Genomic DNA, 23452 nt, shown 5'->3' on the forward strand with positions numbered 1-23452 from the left:
CCCCTGGGACAGCTCTTTGGGGCTGCTCGCTTCCCAAGCCGCCTCCTCACTATCTGGTGTTGACAGGACAGCCCCCAGTGCTGCCCCTGCCCCCTGCCCACCGAGAGCTTCCAGCGGGGTGGGCGAGGCTGTGGTGGGACAGCTGGGACCGTGCGGGGAAGCCGCCCGGCTCTGTGCCCCTGCTGCGGGGGCTGTCGCTGCCGCCACTGCCTCCATGCCCTGATCCCCGTGCCGCCGTGTCCCCGGCTGCCGGCTGCGTCGCCGGAGCACAGCCGCCCCCCTGCCGAGGATGCCACGGGAGCCGCGGCGCAGCGAGCGCAGCAGAGCCCGGCGGCGGGCCCTGCGGCTGTGCGGGGCCGCTGCCCGGCTCTCTGCTGCCGCCGCCTGCGTGCCAGGGCCGGCGCAGGAGTCACGCTGCTCCTCGGCCTCCAGAGGTGCTGCCCCATCCCTCACCCCCTGCCTCCGGCGAAACGCCAGCCACTTCTGCTTGGGCTTCGTGTCGCTGCTCGTCTCCTTGTCCGTGGACATCTCGGAGTCGCTCCGACCCTGCCGTCGCCCGGGAAGATGCTGGCTCCTGATGGAGCTGCTCTCCTGGGAGTGGCACCCCCGGGCTCTTTGCCCCTTTTTATACTGTCCAGGTCAGGGCGCGGCCCCAAACGTCACAATGGGCTCTGGGCACACGCAAGCCTCACGTCACAAAGGGGAACGGTCTGGTGGGGGGGTGGGTCCCAAGTGTCCCCAAGGGCTCTGGGCACACGCAAGCCTCACGTCACAAAGGGGAACGGTCTGGTGGGGGGGTGGGTCCCAAGTGTCCCCAAGGGCTCTGGGCACAGACAAGGAGTACATGGAGTCCATCCTTCTCACTTTATCACGCAGAGTAATACACAGGACAGCTCACAAGGTTCATGAGGCAAAGGAAAAGAATCTGCTCATGAGCTATTGGAACACAATTTTGAAACAAAAGAGACCAAAGACGCACGATGGCCTGGACTGCTTCAGTTTGGCTTTAGTTGAATTTGGCTTTGGTTGAATTCAAAAGATTTCCTTCCTAATGTGATTGGAAGTCCTACACTGCAAACCCTTTCAAGTCTGCCTTTGCCTTGTTGTAGCTTTCTCTAAGAGCACCACATTTGGTTCATCTCATGAAAGGTACAATCTGCGCAAATGCTGCTCTGAATTGCTGTGACGTCTGGGCTGAAGCCTGGTTTAGATGTGATTCTGGTCAGGATCCCCTGAGGCTCACTTCTGTCGTGATATGAACTGATGCAGTAAGCTTGACTTAAAGAGCGGCACGGGCTAAAGGAGTCAGTCTGTGAATGCTTCTGAATATTTCACCTCCGTGTCTGCTGCTTTTCTGGGCACAGTTGCAGGTCCGGGGACCTGAGGCAAAGCCCAGTGTGCAAAATCCTGCTGCCATTCTTGCCTTCCTGCAGGACCCTGACAGAACGTGGTTGTTTCTGTTATAGGGGGGTTTCCCCAGGATGGACGCCCTGGGCTTGGATTAGAAGGAAAAATGAGGAGCTTCAAAGCCCCTGGACATTAAGAAACAAAGACAAATGAAACCAAGCCCTGCCGCAGCCCGCACCCTCCATTCCCGCCTCCTGCCCTGAGGGCCGTGGGGGCGGGACGGCGTCCTGAGGGCGGCGCCGTAATCGTGTGGGCGGCTCCCGGTTCCTCTGTGCAGAGCCTGGATCATATGGGCGGCTCCTGCATCGTGTGGGCAGCGGCTCGATCCTGTGGGCAGCGCCGGGATCCTGAGGGCAGCTCCTGGATCCTGTGGGCAGCTCCTGGATCAGTTGGGTATCGCCTGCATGCTGAGGGCAGTGTCCAGTTCGACTAGGCCGCATCCGGACCCTGAGGGCAGCTTTTGGATGGGGTGGGCAGTGCCTGGCTCGTGAGGGCAGCTCCTGGATCTTGTGGACAGCACCTGGATCCTGAGGACATTGCCCGGATCATCCGGGCAGAGTTGGGATCCTGACTGCAGCTCATGGACACTGTGAGCAGCTCCTGGATCATGTGGGCAGCTCCTGGATCCCTTGGGTATCGCCTGCATCCTGAGGGCAGTACCCAGATCAACCAGGCAGCACCCAGATCCTGAGGCAGCTTTCAGAACGTGTGGGCATTGCCTGGATCCTGAGGGCAGATCTTGGGTCCTAAAGGCAGCACTCAGATCCTGAGGGCAGCACCCGGATCGTATGGGGAGCGCCCAGATCCTGTCGGCAGCCACCCCTCCGCCCCCCCCCCCCCACCCCGTCTCCCTCCCAAACACACCCTCCCTCTATCGACCGTTCTGGAACACAGTGATGATGCCGAATTTGCCCCAAAAGGCGAGAATAACTGCTTAAGAGACTCAGCCTAAGTCAGATAAGCAGGAGGTATTTTATTACGACGCGTCGGAGAAATCACGAAATGGATTTCTGGATTATGCACCGCAAAAGCGGGTTTTTATACAATTTTAAACAAGGATTACATCATTTATTACATGCATATTCATAGGCAGGCGGAGTCTTCTGGGAATTCTTGGTCTTCCTCAGTTAAATTTTAAGCTTTTCCTAATTTGGTCTTCTTCCTGTTATCCTTGGCATGTTTTTCCATGACTTAGCTGAAGTAACTGTTGTACTTGGCTTGATCCTAACGGCTTGGCAGGTCACTTTAACTTATTGGCTTCCACTTCTTCTTCTTCAAATATTCTAATTCCAAAGTTTCTTCTGTGAGTGTATTTTAGATTACCTATCCAAATATTGTGAGTGTATTTTTACATTGCCTTACCTAAGTATCTGATCAAAGATCTTCCTGAAAGTGTATTTTAGGTTATTTATTAACTGCTGCAATTCCCTTAATATATTTTGAGTGTCTTTAATTCTTTTATTTTTCAGAAGCTATTAACCATTATAATAAATGGCTTCATTTCCCCCCCTTTTCTTATTACTTACGAATTCTTTCGTCAAATTCTAACCCTGTAGGGCGCTGATATGCTCGTACCATAGCCCAGATCATTTGGGTTCTTTTCATTATAATTCTCAGTCTCCACCACATGCAAATATTTGTAAGAGTTAATAGTAACAGAACTATGATTATTATTAGCGTTGGGTGCACCAGATAGTTAAAGACTTGTGTAGCTGTTGGGGAATATCCTACAAAGATATCCCACCAATGATGCTGGCCTACTTGTTCTACTTTAGTCAGGACATTCTGTATTTTTTCTGAATTATGTTCTACCTGCCATACCATTCGTTTGGTTGTTTGATTTACCTTTTGTATTAATTCCCTTACTTTAGGATGTGTGAGCATTGCTTTAAGGACTTCGACGTCCATCCCTATTTGTAATTTCGGTATCTCTTGATATAGGTCAAAATCTGCATTAATTAGCTGTTGAGTAGTTATTGGGACAGTATAATGAAAGTCACAACCTACTATCTTGGTGAAGTTGCATACACAAAAGTTAGTATTGTTAGTCTTTTCTTGGCAATTATCTATGGTGACGTTATCGCAAGCTGTCCTCACACAAGCGCACCCATTCCCTATATAATAAACTTGTGATTGTGTTCTATTATGCGGAAGCATTTCAAAAGTACATACACTGTTTTCAGCATCTAAACATAGATCTTCCGCTTCTACTACAGCGTTTTCACAGACATAGCCTAATTGTCCTCTAGGAATACATGCTTCTGTGTTAACCGATTGCCACCTATTTTTGGTATTATCATAACTAGCCCAGACATTATGGTCTATGGGCTTGACAATAACATTTTGATGTATTGTCCCTAGAGTGAGGATAGGAAAGATAGCTCTTTCCTCTGCTGCACTAATGGTGAGGACATAGGCTTCAATGTGTTCCTGTTGAGGGTCATAAGTGAAATTTACTAATTGCCACCAGGCTTGGTGGTCCTTCTCAAATTGTGTAGTATGATTGTTCTTTAGTATTGTTTCTCTTATCTCTTGAGGTAATATACCTGACATTCCTTCTCTCATTATTCCTGCAGCTACTGATTGTACCCATTGTTGTGTCTGAGGGCACTGGATAGCTAGTGCAATTTCTTTGCTAAGCTCCCCTGTATAGTTAGCGAACTTCAAAAAATCCTCTTCAGTATGGTTTGCTACCATGGTTAGTAGTTTTACTACTAGTGATTGTGTTTCTGCTAATGTGAGCATGGATGAACTGAGGGGCATTTTTAGCTTTCCTAAGTTCGAAGTAACGGTACTTAATTTATTCACTAATACTTCTTGATCTATCGTGTTTAATATACCAAATCCAGTGCCAATCCATCCACTTAGATCTCTTTGTACTCTTCTATGATGAGACCTTGTTGCTAGCCATGCATTCCATCCCTTAAGGCTTTGCTGTATAAATGGTTGGCAACCCTTTTGCAAATACGTAATATCGGTGTGAAGGTTCATCTGCACCTTTTTCAGGGAATAAGTGGGGTCTAACAATAATTTTTGTTCATTAGATTTTCTTATCACCTGAGGCCCTATAAAGGTTAGGTTATGTACTACTTTACATACCACTGGTAGGGTGGTTTCTTGAGGCAAGTCTAAATCTGGATACAATGGGATCACGTCTTCTGGTAATTGTATCCTATAATCGACAGCACGCCCGAGAGCACGCCCGAGGGAGCTAATATCCTGTCCCAGTGTTTTCAACTCCCTTTCACATGTAAACATCATTGACTGATCCAATCTAAATGCCATCTCACACAGTGCTTTCCCTCCCTCAGGACCACTAGATATTACAATTTCTCCCGGGGAATGGAGAAGAGGGTGAGGGTCATAGGTTATGTTTTGAGGGCGTAGCTCCCCAAGTGAATCTTCTCTATAAATCACCCCCTTTATCGGTTGTCGTGATCCGGGTGGATCCTCCCTGAAGTCGCTCCACTGACATGAAATTGGGCCTTTTTGCTGGATCCAAACTGTGGGCCTGCCCATTTTCACTGGACTAAAGGTAATTAGGTTATGTTTAAAGGCTGGCATCAAGGGTTTAATTGTTAATACTAGCCGCCTTGTTTTCCCTTCCTCTGGGTCGAGTTCTCGACACCCAATTTGGACTTGGTCTCCCTTGTATGCTACCATGGAGGGCTGATCCCACACCTCACTTGCATATGGCTGATTGTTTCGTAAGGCATAAACCTCGAAATAGGGCCCTCTCGTTCCCAACTCTGGGTGGATACACTGGTGCGCATGAGACCATGGGTCTATTGGGGCAGAGCCTTGGGGAAGCACTATCGTTAGTCCAATGATTAGAGTTGTAAAGGTTTGGGGTGGAGTCGGGGTCATAATGTCTGGCTGTCAATTTTGTTTCTTTTGGCGTTCTTGTTGCTTGGTGTGAATTTGCTTTACTCGTAAAATAATCTTTTCTAGTTCAGTGTCTATGTTGAATTCTCACGTGATCCTGCGGAGACAGCTGACTCAGAAGTCTGTACATCTAGGGCAGGTTTGATCTCCTCTTGTTTGTTTTCCGGAGCTCTCTTGACCCGTGAATAGTGGATCCACGTAGGTCGCTCCTTGATCCGAACCGCGGTGAAGGTAGTCAGCAGCACTTGGAAAGGTCCCTCCCACTTTTCTTGTAGGGGTTTTCCTAAAAGATTCTTAACATATACCCAATCACCGGGGTTAAACGGATGCAATTTGCAATCAGGTTGCTTAGGTTGGTGTTCTATCACCACAGTAGCATTCTTATCAAACTGTTTCCCCACCGTAATTACATAATCATAAATATACTGATTACCGATTTGGTCTATAACGTCTCCATTTACAACTTGCATAGCGTAAGGTCTACCATACAAAATTTCAAATGGGCTTAACTTCTCTCTTGATCTTGGTTTGACTCTCAGCCTGAGCAAAGCAATAGGCAAAGCCTGATACCACTGCAAATTAGTCTCCTGGCATATTTTGGCAATTTGCTGTTTGATGAGATGATTCATCTTTTCCACTTGCCCACTGGCCTGTGGGCGATAAGGTGTGTGTAGTTGCCATTTGATTTGTAATGCTTTGCTTATTGCTCTCACCACTTTTGCACAGAAGTGTGTACCTCTATCCGAGGAAATGCTCTTTGGTACCCCAAACCGTGGAATAATTTCATTCAACAGTACTTTGGTCACTTCTCTTTCCTTATTTGTCCTACAAGGGAATGCTTCAGGCCACCCAGAAAATGTATCAGTTATTACCAACAAATACCGAAACCCCCCTTTTCTTGGGAGTTCAGAAAAATCAATTTGCCATACTTCACCTGGGAATTTACCTCGATTTATGGCTCCTTGATGTACTTTGGTTCCTGTGTTCGGGTTATTTTTCAGACACCGCTCGCACTGGGACGTAACGTGTTTTATAGTAGTAAATAATTTTGGTCCTGCTATTCTGGTCTGCAAATATTGGTAAAGCGAATCTAGGCCCCAATGGGCCTTCTCATGTTCTGCCTTCACAAACTGCCACATCACGTTTCCTGGTATCACTAACTGTCCTGTTTCTAATCGACCCCAACCATTTTCTAGTATTTTGCCCTTATTCCTTTGAATCCATCTATGATCTGACTCTTGGTAATCTGGCTGGATATTGATATCCAGCTCCCCTGGTATTAGGGCCGCTATTTCCGCTTCCCTATTTCTTGTGGCCGCCAATTTAGCTTCTGTGTCTGCCTTCCTGTTCCCTATCTCTGGTATAGTGTTACCTTTCAGATGTCCCTTACAATGCATTATGGCCACTTGTGCTGGGAGTTGGACCGCCTCTAGCAATCGCAGAATCTCTTCTGCATGTTTGACTGTTTTTCCTTGTGTAGTCAATAGTCCTCTTTCTTTCCAGATGGCCCCATGAGCATGTACAACAGAGAAGGCATATTTAGAGTCTGTCCATATATTAATTTGCATGTTTTCTGCCAATTCCAAGGCTCGGGTCAGAGCTATCAGCTCTGCCTTTTGAGCTGAAGTCCCTGCAGGCAAGGGGTTTGACTCAATTACCCTTTCTGTAGTGGTGACTGCATAGCCAGCCATTCTTACTCCTTGCTTCACGAAGCTGCTGCCATCTGAGAACCAGTTGTCCGCACCTTCGAGCGGCTCTTCTTTGAGATCTGGGCGACTGGAATAGACGGCTTCAATTGTTTCCAGGCAGTCGTGTTCGATGGGTTCTGCTAGGGCTCTCCCTTCCAGAAATGAAGCTGGGTTCACAATGTTAGTTACCTGAATGGTTACGTCATCTGATTCAGCCAAGATGGCCTGGTATTTTAGGAATCTGGATGGGGACAACCAATGGTTGCCTTTCTGTTCCAGCACGGCTGACACAGTGTGAGATACTAACACAGTCATCTTTTGGCCCAGTGTGAGCTTTCTGGCCTCTTCTATGTTAATTATCACTGCAGCCACTGCCCTCAGACAGCCTGGCCATCCTTTACTTACTTCATCCAGTCGCTTGGAGAAGTAGGCCACAGCTCTCTTGTGTGTTCCCAACTGCTGTGCCAGGACTCCTAGGGCCATCCCTTGTCGTTCATGGGAGAACAGCCAGAATGGTTTTGATACATCTGGGAGACCTAAAGCCGGTGCCCTCATTAGCTCCAGCTTCAACTTCTTGAAGGCCTCTTCTGCCTCGGGAGTCCAAACTAGAACATCCTTGGTTTCTTTCAACAAATCGTACAGTGGTTTAGCAAGTATCCCGTACTGGTAGATCCACAGCCGACACCAACCTGTCATTCCCAGAAAGGCGCGCAGGTCTCTCACCGTCTCTGGTTTGGGCATTTGACAGATGGCCTCTTTCCTAGCTGCTCCCAGGGATCGCTGTCCTCTGGAGACTTCGTATCCCAGGTACACTACTTCTTTTTGCACCAGCTGTGCTTTCTGTTGAGAGACTCGGTATCCACTTAAACCCAGGAAATTTAACAAGGAAATAGTCCATTCAATGCATTCTTCCTCTGTCACTGTTGCTATTAAAAGGTCATCTACGTATTGCAGAAGGGTGCCATCTCCCAGCGGCCTTTCCCACTGTTCTAATTCTTTGGCTAATTGATTCCCAAAAATCGTAGGGGAGTTTGTCCATCCTTGGGGCAATACCGTCCAGGTAAGTTGGGTCTTTCTTCCTTTATCTACAGATTCCCATTCAAAGGCAAAAATCTTTTGACTCTCGGGAGCTAAGGGAAGGCAGAAAAATGCATCTTTCAAGTCTAATACAGTGAACCAGGTCAAATTATCCTTGAGTCTAGTTAAAAGCGTGTATGGATTAGCAACTAAAGGATGTAATATCTTGGTTATTTCGTTTACTGCTCTCAAGTCCTGAACTAGTCTGTAAGCTCCATTAGGTTTCTTTACTGGCAAGATTGGTGTATTAAAATCCGATTCACATTCTACCAATAACCCCAGTTCCAAAAACCTTTTGATTATGGGCTCAATCCCCTTCCTGTCTTCTATTCTCAAAGGGTATTGTTTTCTTACCACCGGTCTTGCCCCATCTTTAAGTTCAACAACAATCGGTGCTGCTTGTTTTGATTTTCCAGGTATATCAGTAGCCCATACTAATGGGTATGCCTCGCTCAGGATTCGCTCAAAATTGTGATTCTCAGGTTTAGGTTTCACACAACTGATTGTTAGGCTTAGGGCTGTAATCAGTTGTTCTTCTTTTACTTGAAATTCAAATCTGTCCTTTTTGAACTTTATTATAGCTCCCAAGTTTTCTAATAAGTCTCTCCCTAGTAGAGGTTTTGGCGAATTTGGCAAATACAGAAACTGGTGTATTCCCATTTGTTTCCCAATTTTGTATTTGATAGGTTTCAAAAAGTAAGCCTTTTCTGGTTGGCCTGTTGCTCCCACAACTTGTACAAATTCATCACTTTTAGGTACCAATTCTTGATTTAAAACTGAAAAGGTTGCTCCCGTATCAATCAAAAAGTCCAATTCCTTTTTACCTTCCCCTAGCTCCATTTTAACCAGTGGGTCTGCTAGGGTATGGCCCACCGGTCCCCCTCATTCACTTTCTTGCTGTGTGGTGGTAGTGGTGACCATTAACCTTCTCTTTAACTGGGGGCATTCCTGTTTCCAGTGTCCCGTCTGTAGGCAGTATGCACATTGATCTGGCCCTACTCTAGCTGGGTGGGGTTGGAACCTTCCTCCCCCTCTCACCGGGTAGCCTCTACCCCTACCCCTGGTTCCAGGTTCCGAGTGACCTGTCTTCTGAGCTGCCACTGCCACAGCCACTACTCGAGCTATCCTCCTGTCCTCCCTTTTCTTCTCCTCAACTTCTCTATTATTATATACCTTCCATGCCTCATTCAACAAGGCCTTCAGGTTTTTATTTTCTGGATGTTCAAGCTTTTGCAATTTCTTTCTGATGTCTGGGTTACTCTGTCCCATCATTAATCCTAACAGGTGTTGTTTCCCTTCTTCCGTTGCTGGGTCCAGGGGTGTGTATTGTCTCATGGCTGCCCTAAGTCTATCCAAAAACTCTGATGGGGTCTCATCCTTTCCCTGCCTAATGTCATATAACATCGACCAATTGATAGCCTTAGGGATCGCATTACGCAAGCCCATCGCTATCAGCTTTCTGTACTGTACCAATCGTCGATAGTGCTCTTCGTTGCCCGGATCCCATTCTGGTTTACTGCTGGGGAAATTATCTTCTAGTCTCCCTGATAATACTTGAGCATGTCGTTTTCCTGTTTCCAATACGAGTTCCCTTTCTGTATCTGTCAATTCTGACAACATCACCTCTATATCTTCCCAATCAATATCTAAATTCTTTGCCATTAATTCAAACCTCTTCGCTACTCCCTCTGGATTCCTCCTGAAGTTCCTTGCCTCATCCCTCCAATTGTTCAGATCACTTGTGGAGAACGGTACCTTTACCCTGGTCCTTTCTCCTACCATTGGCATAAGTTGTCGGAGAGGAGCTATTGTATGGTTCCGTTCCTCTTCTTGCTTTGCTTCCCTCCGTGCCACAGATCTGGTATAATACGAATGACTAGTCCCTTCCCCAGGATCTTCCTGTGCCTCAATGTCTTCCCTATTCTTTCTCTTCTCTTTTCTCTTTCCCTTTCCCTGTTCTTCATCTTCACCTTCTATTTCTGTTAACTCTTTTCCTACTACCCCCCTGGCATGGTTTACACAGTCCAGCCGCGCCTCGCTCTGCATCTGTCGCCTTTCTTCCCGCATCTGCCGGCGCCTATCCTGTTCCGGGCTACTGTCCTCATCTTCTGTTCCCCTTCCATCTCTCTTATCCTCTATCTGAATTATTATATTCAGCTTCTGTGAGTTGTTCTCTGCCTCCCTTTCGCATGTCTCAGTGTCATTCTTCTCACTATACCTTAGCTTAGAGACGTTGCCTCCCAGTGAGTTATCCCCAGTCCTCGGTGTGCTAGTTTCTATTCTACAGGTACCTGATTTCCCAAAACCTCCACTTCTGGGTGTACTACCATCCCCATATGGACTTAGTTCGGGGAGGCTGCGTGTCTCCCCTCGACTCTCTGTTCCATGTGGGCTGCCTTCTTCCCTCTCAACTTCTAATCTGGGTGGGCTGTCAGCATCCTTGTAGCTTCCCGACCCCTGTGGACTATCTGGTCCCTGCGGGCTGCTTTCCTTCTTGTCCATCCCCGATTTTAATGGACTATCCTCCTCCCAAGTGTTATCTAGTTTCTGAGGACTGTGCCCAAACTTAGATTTCCACCATCGTTCCAGCTCCTTTAAGGGGCTAGGATCCCCTTGTTCCTCCTTTGGCCTGGGAAGAGGCCCTTCCCGTCCTGGGGCGAATGGATGGTATTCCCACAGGCTTATTTCGCTCTCCTTTCCACTATCCCTTCTTGTCAATTTAAGACATTGTTGCCCAATGCTACATGCATCACAGCACCGTTCTTTAGGCTTTGAACCTTTCTTATCTTTTTCCAGGGCTAGCACTAGGGGGTCCTGAGGTGCTACATTTACCCCGCACTCTTTTTGCCACTCCGGTTTATTTCTTAGGGTAAAGAACATATCAGCATACATCACTTCGTCCCATTTGTTAAGTCGGCGAAGGAAAAGCATCAATTGCAAAATAGTATTATAATTAGTTGTTCCCTCCGGCGGCCATTTCTCATTGTCATCTAACTTGTACAATGGCCACCACTGCGTACAATATTTAAGGAGTGTCTTTTTACTTATGTTTCCCCCCGGGATCCCTCCCAAGTCCTTCCAGTGTTTTAGGATACATCCTAAGGGGGTTTTCATATTTACGTCCTTACTCTGTTGACTTCCCATAGTTATTCCCTGTGTTGGTTTAACACTTCACACACAATTTTCAGTCGCTTTTGTCCTAGCTTCTCGCGTCGCAGCGATGCTGCATCTTATTCACTCTCAACCATACACGCGCACCTTTATAAAGGAATTCCTACCTTATGGTCTATATCAGAACAGACTGTTACCGGGTTTGGTCACGCGAGGTCACCTACAGACCGTGAGACACCGGTTTGCCAGATTCGTGCAATCGCAACCGTAGACAGTGTAACAATTGCAGGAGGTCACAATTTTCTTCCGGATATCTATCAACTTATTCTCTTCTAAAAATTATAGAGAGAGCAGCAAAATATTTTTTTTGTAAGATTTTGCAACAAACACATAGAACAGACACAAAAGATCACCGGCTGACAGACCTCTTCAGATAGCAGTTTCAGTTCTTAACCCTTAATTCACAGTATTACAACATCAAGCACAATGTTAAAACAGTTTCCCATACAGACCAAAAAATACCAAGATAAACAAACACTTCTTTCAGCAGGACTTTTGTCCTTTTCTTTACAAAAACAATGCCGGGAATCTCCTGGCAAACCAATGCTAGCAACAACCCTGGCAAACCAATGCTAGCAACCCAATGGGATTCGTTGCCGGGGCGTCCCCCAGCTTTCCCTTCGGGCGGTCACGTCTGACCCCCGTTTCCTTACCAATAAAACCAATAAACAATTAAAATACCTCTTAATTGAAGCAGGAGATGCAGGGAACCCTCCGTCCACCAAGGCGCCAGTCCAGGGGGGGTCTCTTCTTGACAAAAATTCGTCAGGGGCGCCCAGAGAATCCCGACCCCGGACCCGGCCCGGGAGGACCTCAGGGCCCGGATCTCCTGTCTGGTCCCATCTGGGTCGCCAGAAAATGATGCCGAATTTGCCCCAAAAGGCGAGAATAACTGCTTAAGAGACTCAGCCTAAGTCAGATAAGCAGGAGGTATTTTATTACGACGCGTCGGAGAAATCACGAAATGGATTTCTGGATTATGCACCGCAAAAGCGGGTTTTTATACAATTTTAAACAAGGATTACATCATTTATTACATGCATATTCATAGGCAGGCGGAGTCTTCTGGGAATTCTTGGTCTTCCTCAGTTAAATTTTAAGCTTTTCCTAATTTGGTCTTCTTCCTGTTATCCTTGGCATGTTTTTCCATGACTTAGCTGAAGTAACTGTTGTACTTGGCTTGATCCTAACGGCTTGGCAGGTCACTTTAACTTATTGGCTTCCACTTCTTCTTCTTCAAATATTCTAATTCCTAAGTTTCTTCTGTGAGTGTATTTTAGATTACCTATCCAAATATTGTGAGTGTATTTTTACATTGCCTTACCTAAGTATCTGATCAAAGATCTTCCTGAAAGTGTATTTTAGGTTATTTATTAACTGCTGCAATTCCCTTAATATATTTTGAGTGTCTTTAATTCTTTTATTTTTCAGAAGCTATTAACCATTATAATAAATGGCTTCAGTGACTTCTCCAATCTATACAACTGGAGAGAAATCACATCACGGCGTGTGATTGTCTAAAGTTCAAATTCCTGCCACAGGAGATGAATGGCAAAAGCATCACCCACCTTCCCTCAGCCCAGGCCAGGGCCAACATCATCCACAGCCCTGGGGCGGTTCATGTCCCCTCCCCGAGGGAATGTTCCCCTTCAGTTCCTCACACTTCCAGTCAGAAGAAAGGGTGAAGAGAAGCACGCCATAAGGGATACATGTTTACTTCCCCTGGATGAGCTCACTGCTCCCTGCATACACACAGGGGAAGTACCCCCAAGCGCAGGACCTGATGTGTGTTTTCAAAAGCTTGAGCCTCAGCACATCCTTATGGCCCTGCCTGAGGTGAAACTGTTGCCAGGAATCCTCCACTAATGCTACCAATCATAAGAATAGCAATCAGGGAGCGCAGGTACAAACACACAACTGCCCTTTATCTGCCAGGTCTAGTTGGCTGTGCCCAGTCCTGGAGAATCAAGGTTGGGAGTTGCCTAAAGTTCCTCAAGAAGGTGACGGATTTTTGCCCTCACTTAAAAAGTGCCCTCTCTGTTCAGATGATATTGAAGGACTGTGACTTTGACATTAAATGCAGAACTATTTGCCTTGCTTAATGGCTTGGGCAGCTTTGCACTTCTTGGGAAGTTTAATGCAGATTCCCTCAATGAACAAAGCGTTTTCTAGGGAACATTCCTGATTTTTACCAAAATACAAGAGTCTCAGGGCCTCTGCACTCCATTTAGGTGATCCAAAATTCAGGTTGTTCATCCCTTTTGGCCCAGTGAAAGGACTGTCGTGAAATTTCATCTCTGACGTGGAATCTCACTGCTACCTGCAAGGAAGTCCTGCAGAACTCGTCATTAGGGGACCATGTGCTCATTTGAGATACTTCAGAACATGGAGATCGATGATTCCAAAGCTGTGCATTCCCCAGTCTGGAAAGGAAGGTGCTAAAAAGAGAAAAATGCACACAAAAGAATGGGGTCCTGCATCCAACAAATGCCTTGTGCTGCAAGGTACAAGGGCTTGGTGTCCCCTCATCCCTCCCAGCCCAGGCAGCGCCTTTCTCCTCTGCCCACATCGCACACACACCACCATCCTGGGGAGCTTTGGGCTCCAGGATCTCCCCCCAAATCAATGGCTACGGGGCAATGAAAAGAACAAGCACTTCGATTTACTCATTCTGTCCTTTTATTTCAACAACAGCATCCATCAAACCACTTCTAACTTAGCAAAAGCTACAACTCAAGAGACTACGGAACATATTCCAGAGGAACGCATTCCTGACATAGGGCATAATACCATCTATCAAAACAAAAAATGGCCTCCTAAGAATTTTCCTAAGAGATTTCTTCTTCTTCCTAAGACTTTTCTAACCTCTACTCCAAGCCTTTAGAATTCTTAACATAATCCCTTGGCTTGTTTCACTACTTGTAGTGAACCTCGCTGTGTAATTTATTAATGAAAGAGGAAGAGAAGGAATGAGATGGCCTTCACCCTACTGGCAGGGAGTATTACAAATGACTACCTTTTATTTCACGCAAAGAAACAACTTTATTAACGCTCCTGTTTATTATCCTCATGTTCCTGGTATGAACATGGGCAGACATGGGAAGGAGCGTGAGGCACTCACCTCTTCCTCGGTGCTCCAGCTCAGGTGTCTTCTGGCCACGCTGCAGACAGCACTGGGTGCACTCCAGACAGTCCTGGGTCCCTTGGAGCCAGAGCCCTCCTCGGGTGGTGACAGTGACAGGCGTGGCTCAGCTTCTGTCCCTAAAGAGGCTAACGCTAACACTAACCCTAACAACTAAGCCTGACTCGAACATGAAAAATAACACTATGCCTAACGCTAAAGCTAAGCCTAACCCTAATGCTAACCCTAAGCCTAAACGTAACCCTGACCCTGAGCGTAACCGTAACCTTAGACTACTGGCAGCTTCCAGCAGGCTTGGGGAGGGGCTGTGGGGGCAGCGCTCTGGAACCAGGCCTGGAGTCGAGGCCTCTGCCCCGCTGTGAGGGGCTCTGCTGGGCAGGGCTGGGCCTTGGCCTGTGGCGTGCCTGGGAGCTGCCAGGGCTCGAGATGTGCCGGGCAGGTCCCCAGAGGCCTCTTCTTCCCGCGGCGTGTTGGGCTGCCCCAGGAGCTGTGGGTAGAGGGGGTTCACCCAGATGGTGCGGATAGTGATGGCCCTGCTGCCCTGCTCGTCTGACAGCTCCTCGCTCGTCCCGGCATCCCCTTTGGCAGCTGCTTGATCTCTGGTTTGGGGAGTAAGCTCTAAGTGTCCTGTGCCTTTGCATGGCACCAGAGGTTTTGGTTCCTCCTCACAGGTCACACAGGCGCTCTCATGCCCGCTGCTGCTGCTGCCGCCCTGGACATCCTCTGAGCTGTCCCCCTCCTCGCTGGGCAGCCCTGCCAGGAGGATCTTTGCTGCTGCCATTGCCCACTGCCTGCGAGCTTCCACCTGGCTTGGGGAGGGGCTGGGGGGCAAGAGACCCAGAATTGTTTCACGACTGGAGTCCTCTGTCCAGCTGTGAGAGGCTCTGCTGGGCAGAGCTGAGGCTTGGCCTGAGGCTGTGCACGGGGGAACGTTGCTGTGCTCTAGCCAGGCCTTGCCTGGCCGCCCAGAGGGCCTCACTTCTCTGCCTCTCTGATCTGGGTCCTGTTCTCCCTGGGACAGCTCTTTGGGGCTGCTCGCTTCCCAGGCCGCCTCCTCACCATCTGGTGTTGACAGGACAGCCCCCAGTGCTGCCCCTGCCCCCTGCCCACCGAGAGCTTCCAGCGGGGTGGGCGAGGCTGTGGTGGGACAGCTGGGACCGTGCGGGGAAGCCGCCCGGCTCTGTGCCCCTGCTGCGGCGGCTGTCGCTGCCGCCACTGCCTCCATGCCCTGATGCCCGTGCCGCCGTGTCCCCGGCTGCCGGCTGCGTCGCCGGAGCACAGCCGCCCCCCTGCCGAGGATGCCACGGGAGCCGCGGCGCAGCGAGCGCAGCAGAGCCCGGCGGCGGGCCCTGCGGCTGCGCGGGGCCGCTGCCCGGCTCTCTGCTGCCGCCGCCTGCGCGCCAGGGCCGGCGCAGGAGTCACGCTGCTCCTCGGCCTCCAGAGGTGCTGCCCCATCCCTCACCCCCTGCCTCCGGCGAAACGCCAGCCACTTCTGCTTGGGCTTCGTGTCGCTGCTCGTCTCCTTGTCCGTGGACATCTCGGAGTCGCTCCGACCCTGCCGTCGCCCGGGAAGATGCTGGCTCCTGATGGAGCTGCTCTCCTGGGAGTGGCACCCCCGGGCTCTTTGCCCCTTTTTATACTGTCCAGGTCAGGGCGCGGCCCCAAACGTCACAATGGGCTCTGGGCACACGCAAGCCTCACGTCACAAAGGGGAACGGTCTGGTGGGGGGGTGGGTCCCAAGTGTCCCCAAGGGCTCTGGGCACACGCAAGCCTCACGTCACAAAGGGGAACGGTCTGGTGGGGGGGTGGGTCCCAAGTGTCCCCAAGGGCTCTGGGCACAGACAAGGAGTACATGGAGTCCATCCTTCTCACTTTATCACGCAGAGTAATACACAGGACAGCTCACAAGGTTCATGAGGCAAAGGAAAAGAATCTGCTCATGAGCTATTGGAACAGAATTTTGAAACAAAAGAGACCAAAGACGCACGATGGCCTGGACTGCTTCAGTGTCTCTTTGGCTTCAGTTGAATTCAAAAGATTTCCTTCCTCATGTGATTGGAAGTCCTACACTGCAAACCCTTTCAAGTCTGCCTTTGCCTTGTTGTAGCTTTCTCTAAGAGCACCACATTTGGTTCATCTCATGAAAGGTACAATCTGCGCAAATGCTGCTCTGAATTGCTGTGACGTCTGGGCTGAAGCCTGGTTTAGATGTGATTCTGGTCAGGATCCCCTGAGGCTCACTTCTGTCGTGATATGAACTGATGCAGTAAGCTTGACTTAAAGAGCGGCACGGGCAAAAGGAGTCAGTCTGTGAATGCTTCTGAATATTTCACCTCCGTGTCTGCTGCTTTTCTGGGCACAGTTGCAGGTCCGGGGACCTGAGGCAAAGCCCAGTGTGCAAAATCCTGCTGCCATTCTTGCCTTCCTGCAGGACCCTGACAGAACGTGGTTGTTTCTGTTATAGGGGGGGTTTCCCCAGGATGGACGCCCTGGGCTTGGATTAGAAGGAAAAATGAGGAGCTTCAAAGCCCCTGGACATTAAGAAACAAAGACAAATGAAACCAAGCCCTGCCGCAGCCCGCACCCTCCATTCCCGCCTCCTGCCTTGAGGGCCGTGGGGGCGGGACGGCGTCCTGAGGGCGGCGCCGTAATCGTGTGGGCGGCTCCCGGTTCCTCTGTGCAGAGCCTGGATCATATGGGCGGCTCCTGCATCGTGTGGGCAGCGGCTCGATCCTGTGGGCAGCGCCGGGATCCTGAGGGCAGCTCCTGGATCCTGTGGGCAGTTCCTGGATCCCTTGGGCAGCTCCTGGATCAGTTGGGTATCGCCTGCATGCTGAGGGCAGTGTCCAGTTCGACTAGGCCGCATCCGGACCCTGAGGGCAGCTTTTGGATGGGGTGGGCAGTGCCTGGCTCGTGAGGGCAGCTCCTGGATCGTGTGGACAGCACCTGGATCCTGAGGACATTGCCCGGATCATCCGGGCAGAGTTGGGATCCTGACTGCAGCTCATGGACACTGTGAGCAGCTCCTGGATCATGTGGGCAGCTCCTGGATCCCTTGGGTATCGCCTGCATCCTGAGGGCAGTACCCAGATCAACCAGGCAGCACCCAGATCCTGAGGCAGCTTTCAGAACGTGTGGGCATTGCCTGGATCCTGAGGGCAGATCTTGGGTCCTAAAGGCAGCACTCGGATCCTGAGGGCAGCACCCGGATCGTATGGGGAGCGCCCAGATCCTGTCGGCAGCCACCCCTCCGCCCCCCCCTCACCCCCCTTCCCGCCGTCTCCCTCCCAAACACACCCTCCCTCTATCGACCGTTCTGGAACACAGTGACTTCTCCAATCTATACAACTGGAGAGAAATCACATCACGGCGTGTGATTGTCTAAAGTTCAAATTCCTGCCACAGGAGATGAATGGCAAAAGCATCACCCACCTTCCCTCAGCCCAGGCCAGGGCCAACATCATCCACAGCCCTGGGGCGGTTCATGTCCCCTCCCCGAGGGAATGTTCCCCTTCAGTTCCTCACACTTCCAGTCAGAAGAAAGGGTGAAGAGAAGCACGCCATAAGGGATACATGTTTACTTCCCCTGGATGAGCTCACTGCTCCCTGCATACACACAGGGGAAGTACCCCCAAGCGCAGGACCTGATGTGTGTTTTCAAAAGCTTGAGCCTCAGCACATCCTTATGGCCCTGCCTGAGGTGAAACTGTTGCCAGGAATCCTCCACTAATGCTACCAATCATAAGAATAGCAATCAGGGAGCGCAGGTACAAACACACAACTGCCCTTTATCTGCCAGGTCTAGTTGGCTGTGCCCAGTCCTGGAGAATCAAGGTTGGGAGTTGCCTAAAGTTCCTCAAGAAGGTGACGGATTTTTGCCCTCACTTAAAAAGTGCCCTCTCTGTTCAGATGATATTGAAGGACTGTGACTTTGACATTAAATGCAGAACTATTTGCCTTGCTTAATGGCTTGGGCAGCTTTGCGCTTCTTGGGAAGTTTAATGCAGATTCCCTCAATGAACAAAGCGTTTTCTAGGGAACATTCCTGATTTTTACCAAAATACAAGAGTCTCAGGGCCTCTGCACTCCATTTAGGTGATCCAAAATTCAGGTTGTTCATCCCTTTTGGCCCAGTGAAAGGACTGTCGTGAAATTTCATCTCTGACGTGGAATCTCACTGCTACCTGCAAGGAAGTCCTGCAGAACTCGTCATTAGGGGACCATGTGCTCATTTGAGATACTTCAGAACATGGAGATCGATGATTCCAAAGCTGTGCATTCCCCAGTCTGGAAAGGAAGGTGCTAAAAAGAGAAAAATGCACACAAAAGAATGGGGTCCTGCATCCAACAAATGCCTTGTGCTGCAAGGTACAAGGGCTTGGTGTCCCCTCATCCCTCCCAGCCCAGGCAGCGCCTTTCTCCTCTGCCCACATCGCACACACACCACCATCCTGGGGAGCTTTGGGCTCCAGGATCTCCCCCCAAATCAATGGCTACGGGGCAATGAAAAGAACAAGCACTTCGATTTACTCATTCTGTCCTTTTATTTCAACAACAGCATCCATCAAACCACTTCTAACTTAGCAAAAGCTACAACTCAAGAGACTACGGAACATATTCCAGAGGAACGCATTCCTGACATAGGGCATAATACCATCTATCAAAACAAAAAATGGCCTCCTAAGAATTTTCCTAAGAGATTTCTTCTTCTTCCTAAGACTTTTCTAACCTCTACTCCAAGCCTTTAGAATTCTTAACATAATCCCTTGGCTTGTTTCACTACTTGTAGTGAACCTCGCTGTGTAATTTATTAATGAAAGAGGAAGAGAAGGAATGAGATGGCCTTCACCCTACTGGCAGGGAGTATTACAAATGACTACCTTTTATTTCACGCAAAGAAACAACTTTATTAACGCTCCTGTTTATTATCCTCATGTTCCTGGTATGAACATGGGCAGACATGGGAAGGAGCGTGAGGCACTCACCTCTTCCTCGGTGCTCCAGCTCAGGTGTCTTCTGGCCACGCTGCAGACAGCACTGGGTGCACTCCAGACAGTCCTGGGTCCCTTGGAGCCAGAGCCCTCCTCGGGTGGTGACAGTGACAGGCGTGGCTCAGCTTCTGTCCCTAAAGAGGCTAACGCTAACACTAACCCTAACAACTAAGCCTGACTCGAACATGAAAAATAACACTATGCCTAACGCTAAAGCTAAGCCTAACCCTAATGCTAACCCTAAGCCTAAACGTAACCCTGACCCTGAGCGTAACCGTAACCTTAGACTACTGGTAGCTTCCAGCAGGCTTGGGGAGGGGCTGTGGGGGCAGCGCTCTGGAACCAGGCCTGGAGTCGAGGCCTCTGCCCCGCTGTGAGGGGCTCTGCTGGGCAGGGCTGGGCCTTGGCCTGTGGCGTGCCTGGGAGCTGCCAGGGCTCGAGATGTGCCGGGCAGGTCCCCAGAGGCCTCTTCTTCCCGCGGCGTGTTGGGCTGCCCCAGGAGCTGTGGGTAGAGGGGGTTCACCCAGATGGTGCGGATAGTGATGGCCCTGCTGCCCTGCTCGTCTGACAGCTCCTCGCTCGTCCCGGCATCCCCTTTGGCAGCTGCTTGATCTCTGGTTTGGGGAGTAAGCTCTAAGTGTCCTGTGCCTTTGCATGGCACCAGAGGTTTTGGTTCCTCCTCACAGGTCACACAGGCGCTCTCATGCCCGCTGCTGCTGCTGCCGCCCTGGACATCCTCTGAGCTGTCCCCCTCCTCGCTGGGCAGCCCTGCCAGGAGGATCTTTGCTGCTGCCATTGCCCACTGCCTGCGAGCTTCCACCTGGCTTGGGGAGGGGCTGGGGGGCAAGAGACCCAGAATTGTTTCACGACTGGAGTCCTCTGTCCAGCTGTGAGAGGCTCTGCTGGGCAGAGCTGAGGCTTGGCCTGAGGCTGTGCACGGGGGAACGTTGCTGTGCTCTAGCCAGGCCTTGCCTGGCCGCCCAGAGGGCCTCACTTCTCTGCCTCTCTGATCTGGGTCCTGTTCTCCCTGGGACAGCTCTTTGGGGCTGCTCGCTTCCCAGGCCGCCTCCTCACCATCTGGTGTTGACAGGACAGCCCCCAGTGCTGCCCCTGCCCCCTGCCCACCGAGAGCTTCCAGCGGGGTGGGCGAGGCTGTGGTGGGACAGCTGGGACCGTGCGGGGAAGCCGCCCGGCTCTGTGCCCCTGCTGCGGCGGCTGTCGCTGCCGCCACTGCCTCCATGCCCTGATGCCCGTGCCGCCGTGTCCCCGGCTGCCGGCTGCGTCGCCGGAGCACAGCCGCCCCCCTGCCGAGGATGGCACGGGAGCCGCGGCGCAGCGAGCGCAGCAGAGCCCGGCGGCGGGCCCTGCGGCTGTGCGGGGCCGCTGCCCGGCTCTCTGCTGCCGCCGCCTGCGCGCCAGGGCCGGCGCAGGAGTCACGCTGCTCCTCGGCCTCCAGAGGTGCTGCCCCATCCCTCACCCCCTGCCTCCGGCGAAACGCCAGCCACTTCTGCTTGGGCTTCGTGTCGCTGCTCGTCTCCTTGTCCGTGGACATCTCGGAGTCGCTCCGACCCTGCCGTCGCCCGGGAAGATGCTGGCTCCTGATGGAGCTGCTCTCCTGGGAGTGGCACCCCCGGGCTCTTTGCCCCTTTTTATACTGTCCAGGTCAGGGCGCGGCCCCAAACGTCACAATGGGCTCTGGGCACACGCAAGCCTCACGTCACAAAGGGGAACGGTCTGGTGGGGGGGTGGGTCCCAAGTGTCCCCAAGGGCTCTGGGCACACGCAAGCCTCACGTCACAAAGGGGAACGGTCTGGTGGGGGGGGTGGGTCCCAAGTGTCCCCAAGGGCTCTGGGCACAGACAAGGAGTACATGGAGTCCATCCTTCTCACTTTATCACGCAGAGTAATACACAGGACAGCTCACAAGGTTCATGAGGCAAAGGAAAAGAATCTGCTCATGAGCTATTGGAACAGAATTTTGAAACAAAAGAGACCAAAGACGCACGATGGCCTGGACTGCTTCAGTGTCTCTTTGGCTTTAGTTGAATTCAAAAGATTTCCTTCCTCATGTGATTGGAAGTCCTACACTGCAAACCCTTTCAAGTCTGCCTTTGCCTTGTTGTAGCTTTCTCTAAGAGCACCACATTTGGTTCATCTCATGAAAGGTACAATCTGCGCAAATGCTGCTCTGAATTGCTGTGACGTCTGGGCTGAAGCCTGGTTTAGATGTGATTCTGGTCAGGATCCCCCGAGGCTCACTTCTGTCGTGATATGAACTGATGCAGTAAGCTTGACTTAAAGAGCGGCACGGGCAAAAGGAGTCAGTCTGTGAATGCTTCTGAATATTTCACCTCCGTGTCTGCTGCTTTTCTGGGCACAGTTGCAGGTCCGGGGACCTGAGGCAAAGCCCAGTGTGCAAAATCCTGCTGCCATTCTTGCCTTCCTGCAGGACCCTGACAGAATGTGGTTGTTTCTGTTATAGGGGGGGTTTCCCCAGGATGGACGCCCTGGGCTTGGATTAGAAGGAAAAATGAGGAGCTTCAAAGCCCCTGGACATTAAGAAACAAAGACAAATGAAACCAAGCCCTGCCGCAGCCCGCACCCTCCATTCCCGCCTTCTGCCCTGAGGGCCGTGGGGGCGGGACGGCGTCCTGAGGGCGGCGCCGTAATCGTGTGGGCGGCTCCCGGTTCCTCTGTGCAGAGCCTGGATCATATGGGCAGCTCCTGCATCGTGTGGGCAGCGGCTCGATCCTGTGGGCAGCGCCGGGATCCTGAGGGCAGCTCCTGCATCCTGTGGGCAGTTCCTGGATCCCTTGGGCAGCTCCTGGATCAGTTGGGTATCGCCTGCATGCTGAGGGCAGTGTCCAGTTCGACTAGGCCGCATCCGGACCCTGAGGGCAGCTTTTGGATGGGGTGGGCAGTGCCTGGCTCGTGAGGGCAGCTCCTGGATCGTGTGGACAGCACCTGGATCCTGAGGACATTGCCCGGATCATCCGGGCAGAGTTGGGATCCTGACTGCAGCTCATGGACACTGTGAGCAGCTCCTGGATCATGTGGGCAGCTCCTGGATCCCTTGGGTATCGCCTGCATCCTGAGGGCAGTACCCAGATCAACCAGGCAGCACCCAGATCCTGAGGCAGCTTTCAGAACGTGTGGGCATTGCCTGGATCCTGAGGGCAGATCTTGGGTCCTAAAGGCAGCACTCGGATCCTGAGGGCAGCACCCGGATCGTATGGGGAGCGCCCAGATCCTGTCGGCAGCCACCCCTCCGCCCCCCCCCCCCCACCCCGTCTCCCTCCCAAACACACCCTCCCTCTATCGACCGTTCTGGAACACAGTGACTTCTCCAATCTATACAACTGGAGAGAAATCACATCACGGCGTGTGATTGTCTAAAGTTCAAATTCCTGCCACAGGAGATGAATGGCAAAAGCATCACCCACCTTCCCTCAGCCCAGGCCAGGGCCAACATCATCCACAGCCCTGGGGCGGTTCATGTCCCCTCCCCGAGGGAATGTTCCCCTTCAGTTCCTCACACTTCCAGTCAGAAGAAAGGGTGAAGAGAAGCACGCCATAAGGGATACATGTTTACTTCCCCTGGATGAGCTCACTGCTCCCTGCATACACACAGGGGAAGTACCCCCAAGCGCAGGACCTGATGTGTGTTTTCAAAAGCTTGAGCCTCAGCACATCCTTATGGCCCTGCCTGAGGTGAAACTGTTGCCAGGAATCCTCCACTAATGCTACCAATCATAAGAATAGCAATCAGGGAGCACAGGTACAAACACACAACTGCCCTTTATCTGCCAGGTCTAGTTGGCTGTGCCCAGTCCTGGAGAATCAAGGTTGGGAGTTGCCTAAAGTTCCTCAAGAAGCTGACGGATTTTTGCCCTCACTTAAAAAGTGCCCTCTCTGTTCAGATGATATTGAAGGACTGTGACTTTGACATTAAATGCAGAACTATTTGCCTTGCTTAATGGCTTGGGCAGCTTTGCGCTTCTTGGGAAGTTTAATGCAGATTCCCTCAATGAACAAAGCGTTTTCTAGGGAACATTCCTGATTTTTACCAAAATACAAGAGTCTCAGGGCCT

The 23452-nt window shown here is 50.9% G+C and overlaps 1 protein-coding gene across 1 annotated transcript; it reads right to left on the reverse strand.

Annotated features, from left to right (window-relative positions):
- Positions 1-639: 639 nt before the first annotated feature.
- Positions 640-12440, reverse strand: LOC131570337 (uncharacterized). The gene is made up of 7 exons (XM_058822686.1): positions 11910-12440; positions 11336-11500; positions 5726-8110; positions 5384-5575; positions 1928-2054; positions 1586-1734; positions 640-671 (listed from the first exon to the last, which is right to left on the reverse strand). The coding sequence occupies exons 3-7, from the start codon at positions 7719-7721 to the stop codon at positions 640-642; spliced, it is 2496 nt and encodes an 831-aa protein (XP_058678669.1). The 5' UTR covers positions 7722-8110; positions 11336-11500; positions 11910-12440.
- Positions 12441-23452: the final 11012 nt, after the last annotated feature.

Source organism: Ammospiza caudacuta, chromosome 34 (genome assembly GCF_027887145.1).
Source record: "Ammospiza caudacuta isolate bAmmCau1 chromosome 34, bAmmCau1.pri, whole genome shotgun sequence".
NCBI classification, from domain to species: domain Eukaryota; kingdom Metazoa; phylum Chordata; class Aves; order Passeriformes; family Passerellidae; genus Ammospiza; species Ammospiza caudacuta.

What these genes read in the sequence shown, in the direction of transcription:
- LOC131570337 (XM_058822686.1), bottom strand. Translation starts at nt 7,721, where the DNA reads ATGCCCAAACCAGAGACGGTGAGAGACCTGCGCGCCTTTCTGGGAATG. An exon ending in AGCTGTCTCCGCAGGATCAC is followed by an intron (nt 2,055 to 5,383) that starts GTGAGAATTCAA and finishes TACTGCCCTCAG; the next exon opens with GATGCAGGCGATACCCAAGG. An exon ending in GCAGGAGGCGGGAATGGAGG is followed by an intron (nt 672 to 1,585) that starts GTGCGGGCTGCG and finishes GCGTGTGCCCAG; the next exon opens with AGCCCATTGTGACGTTTGGG.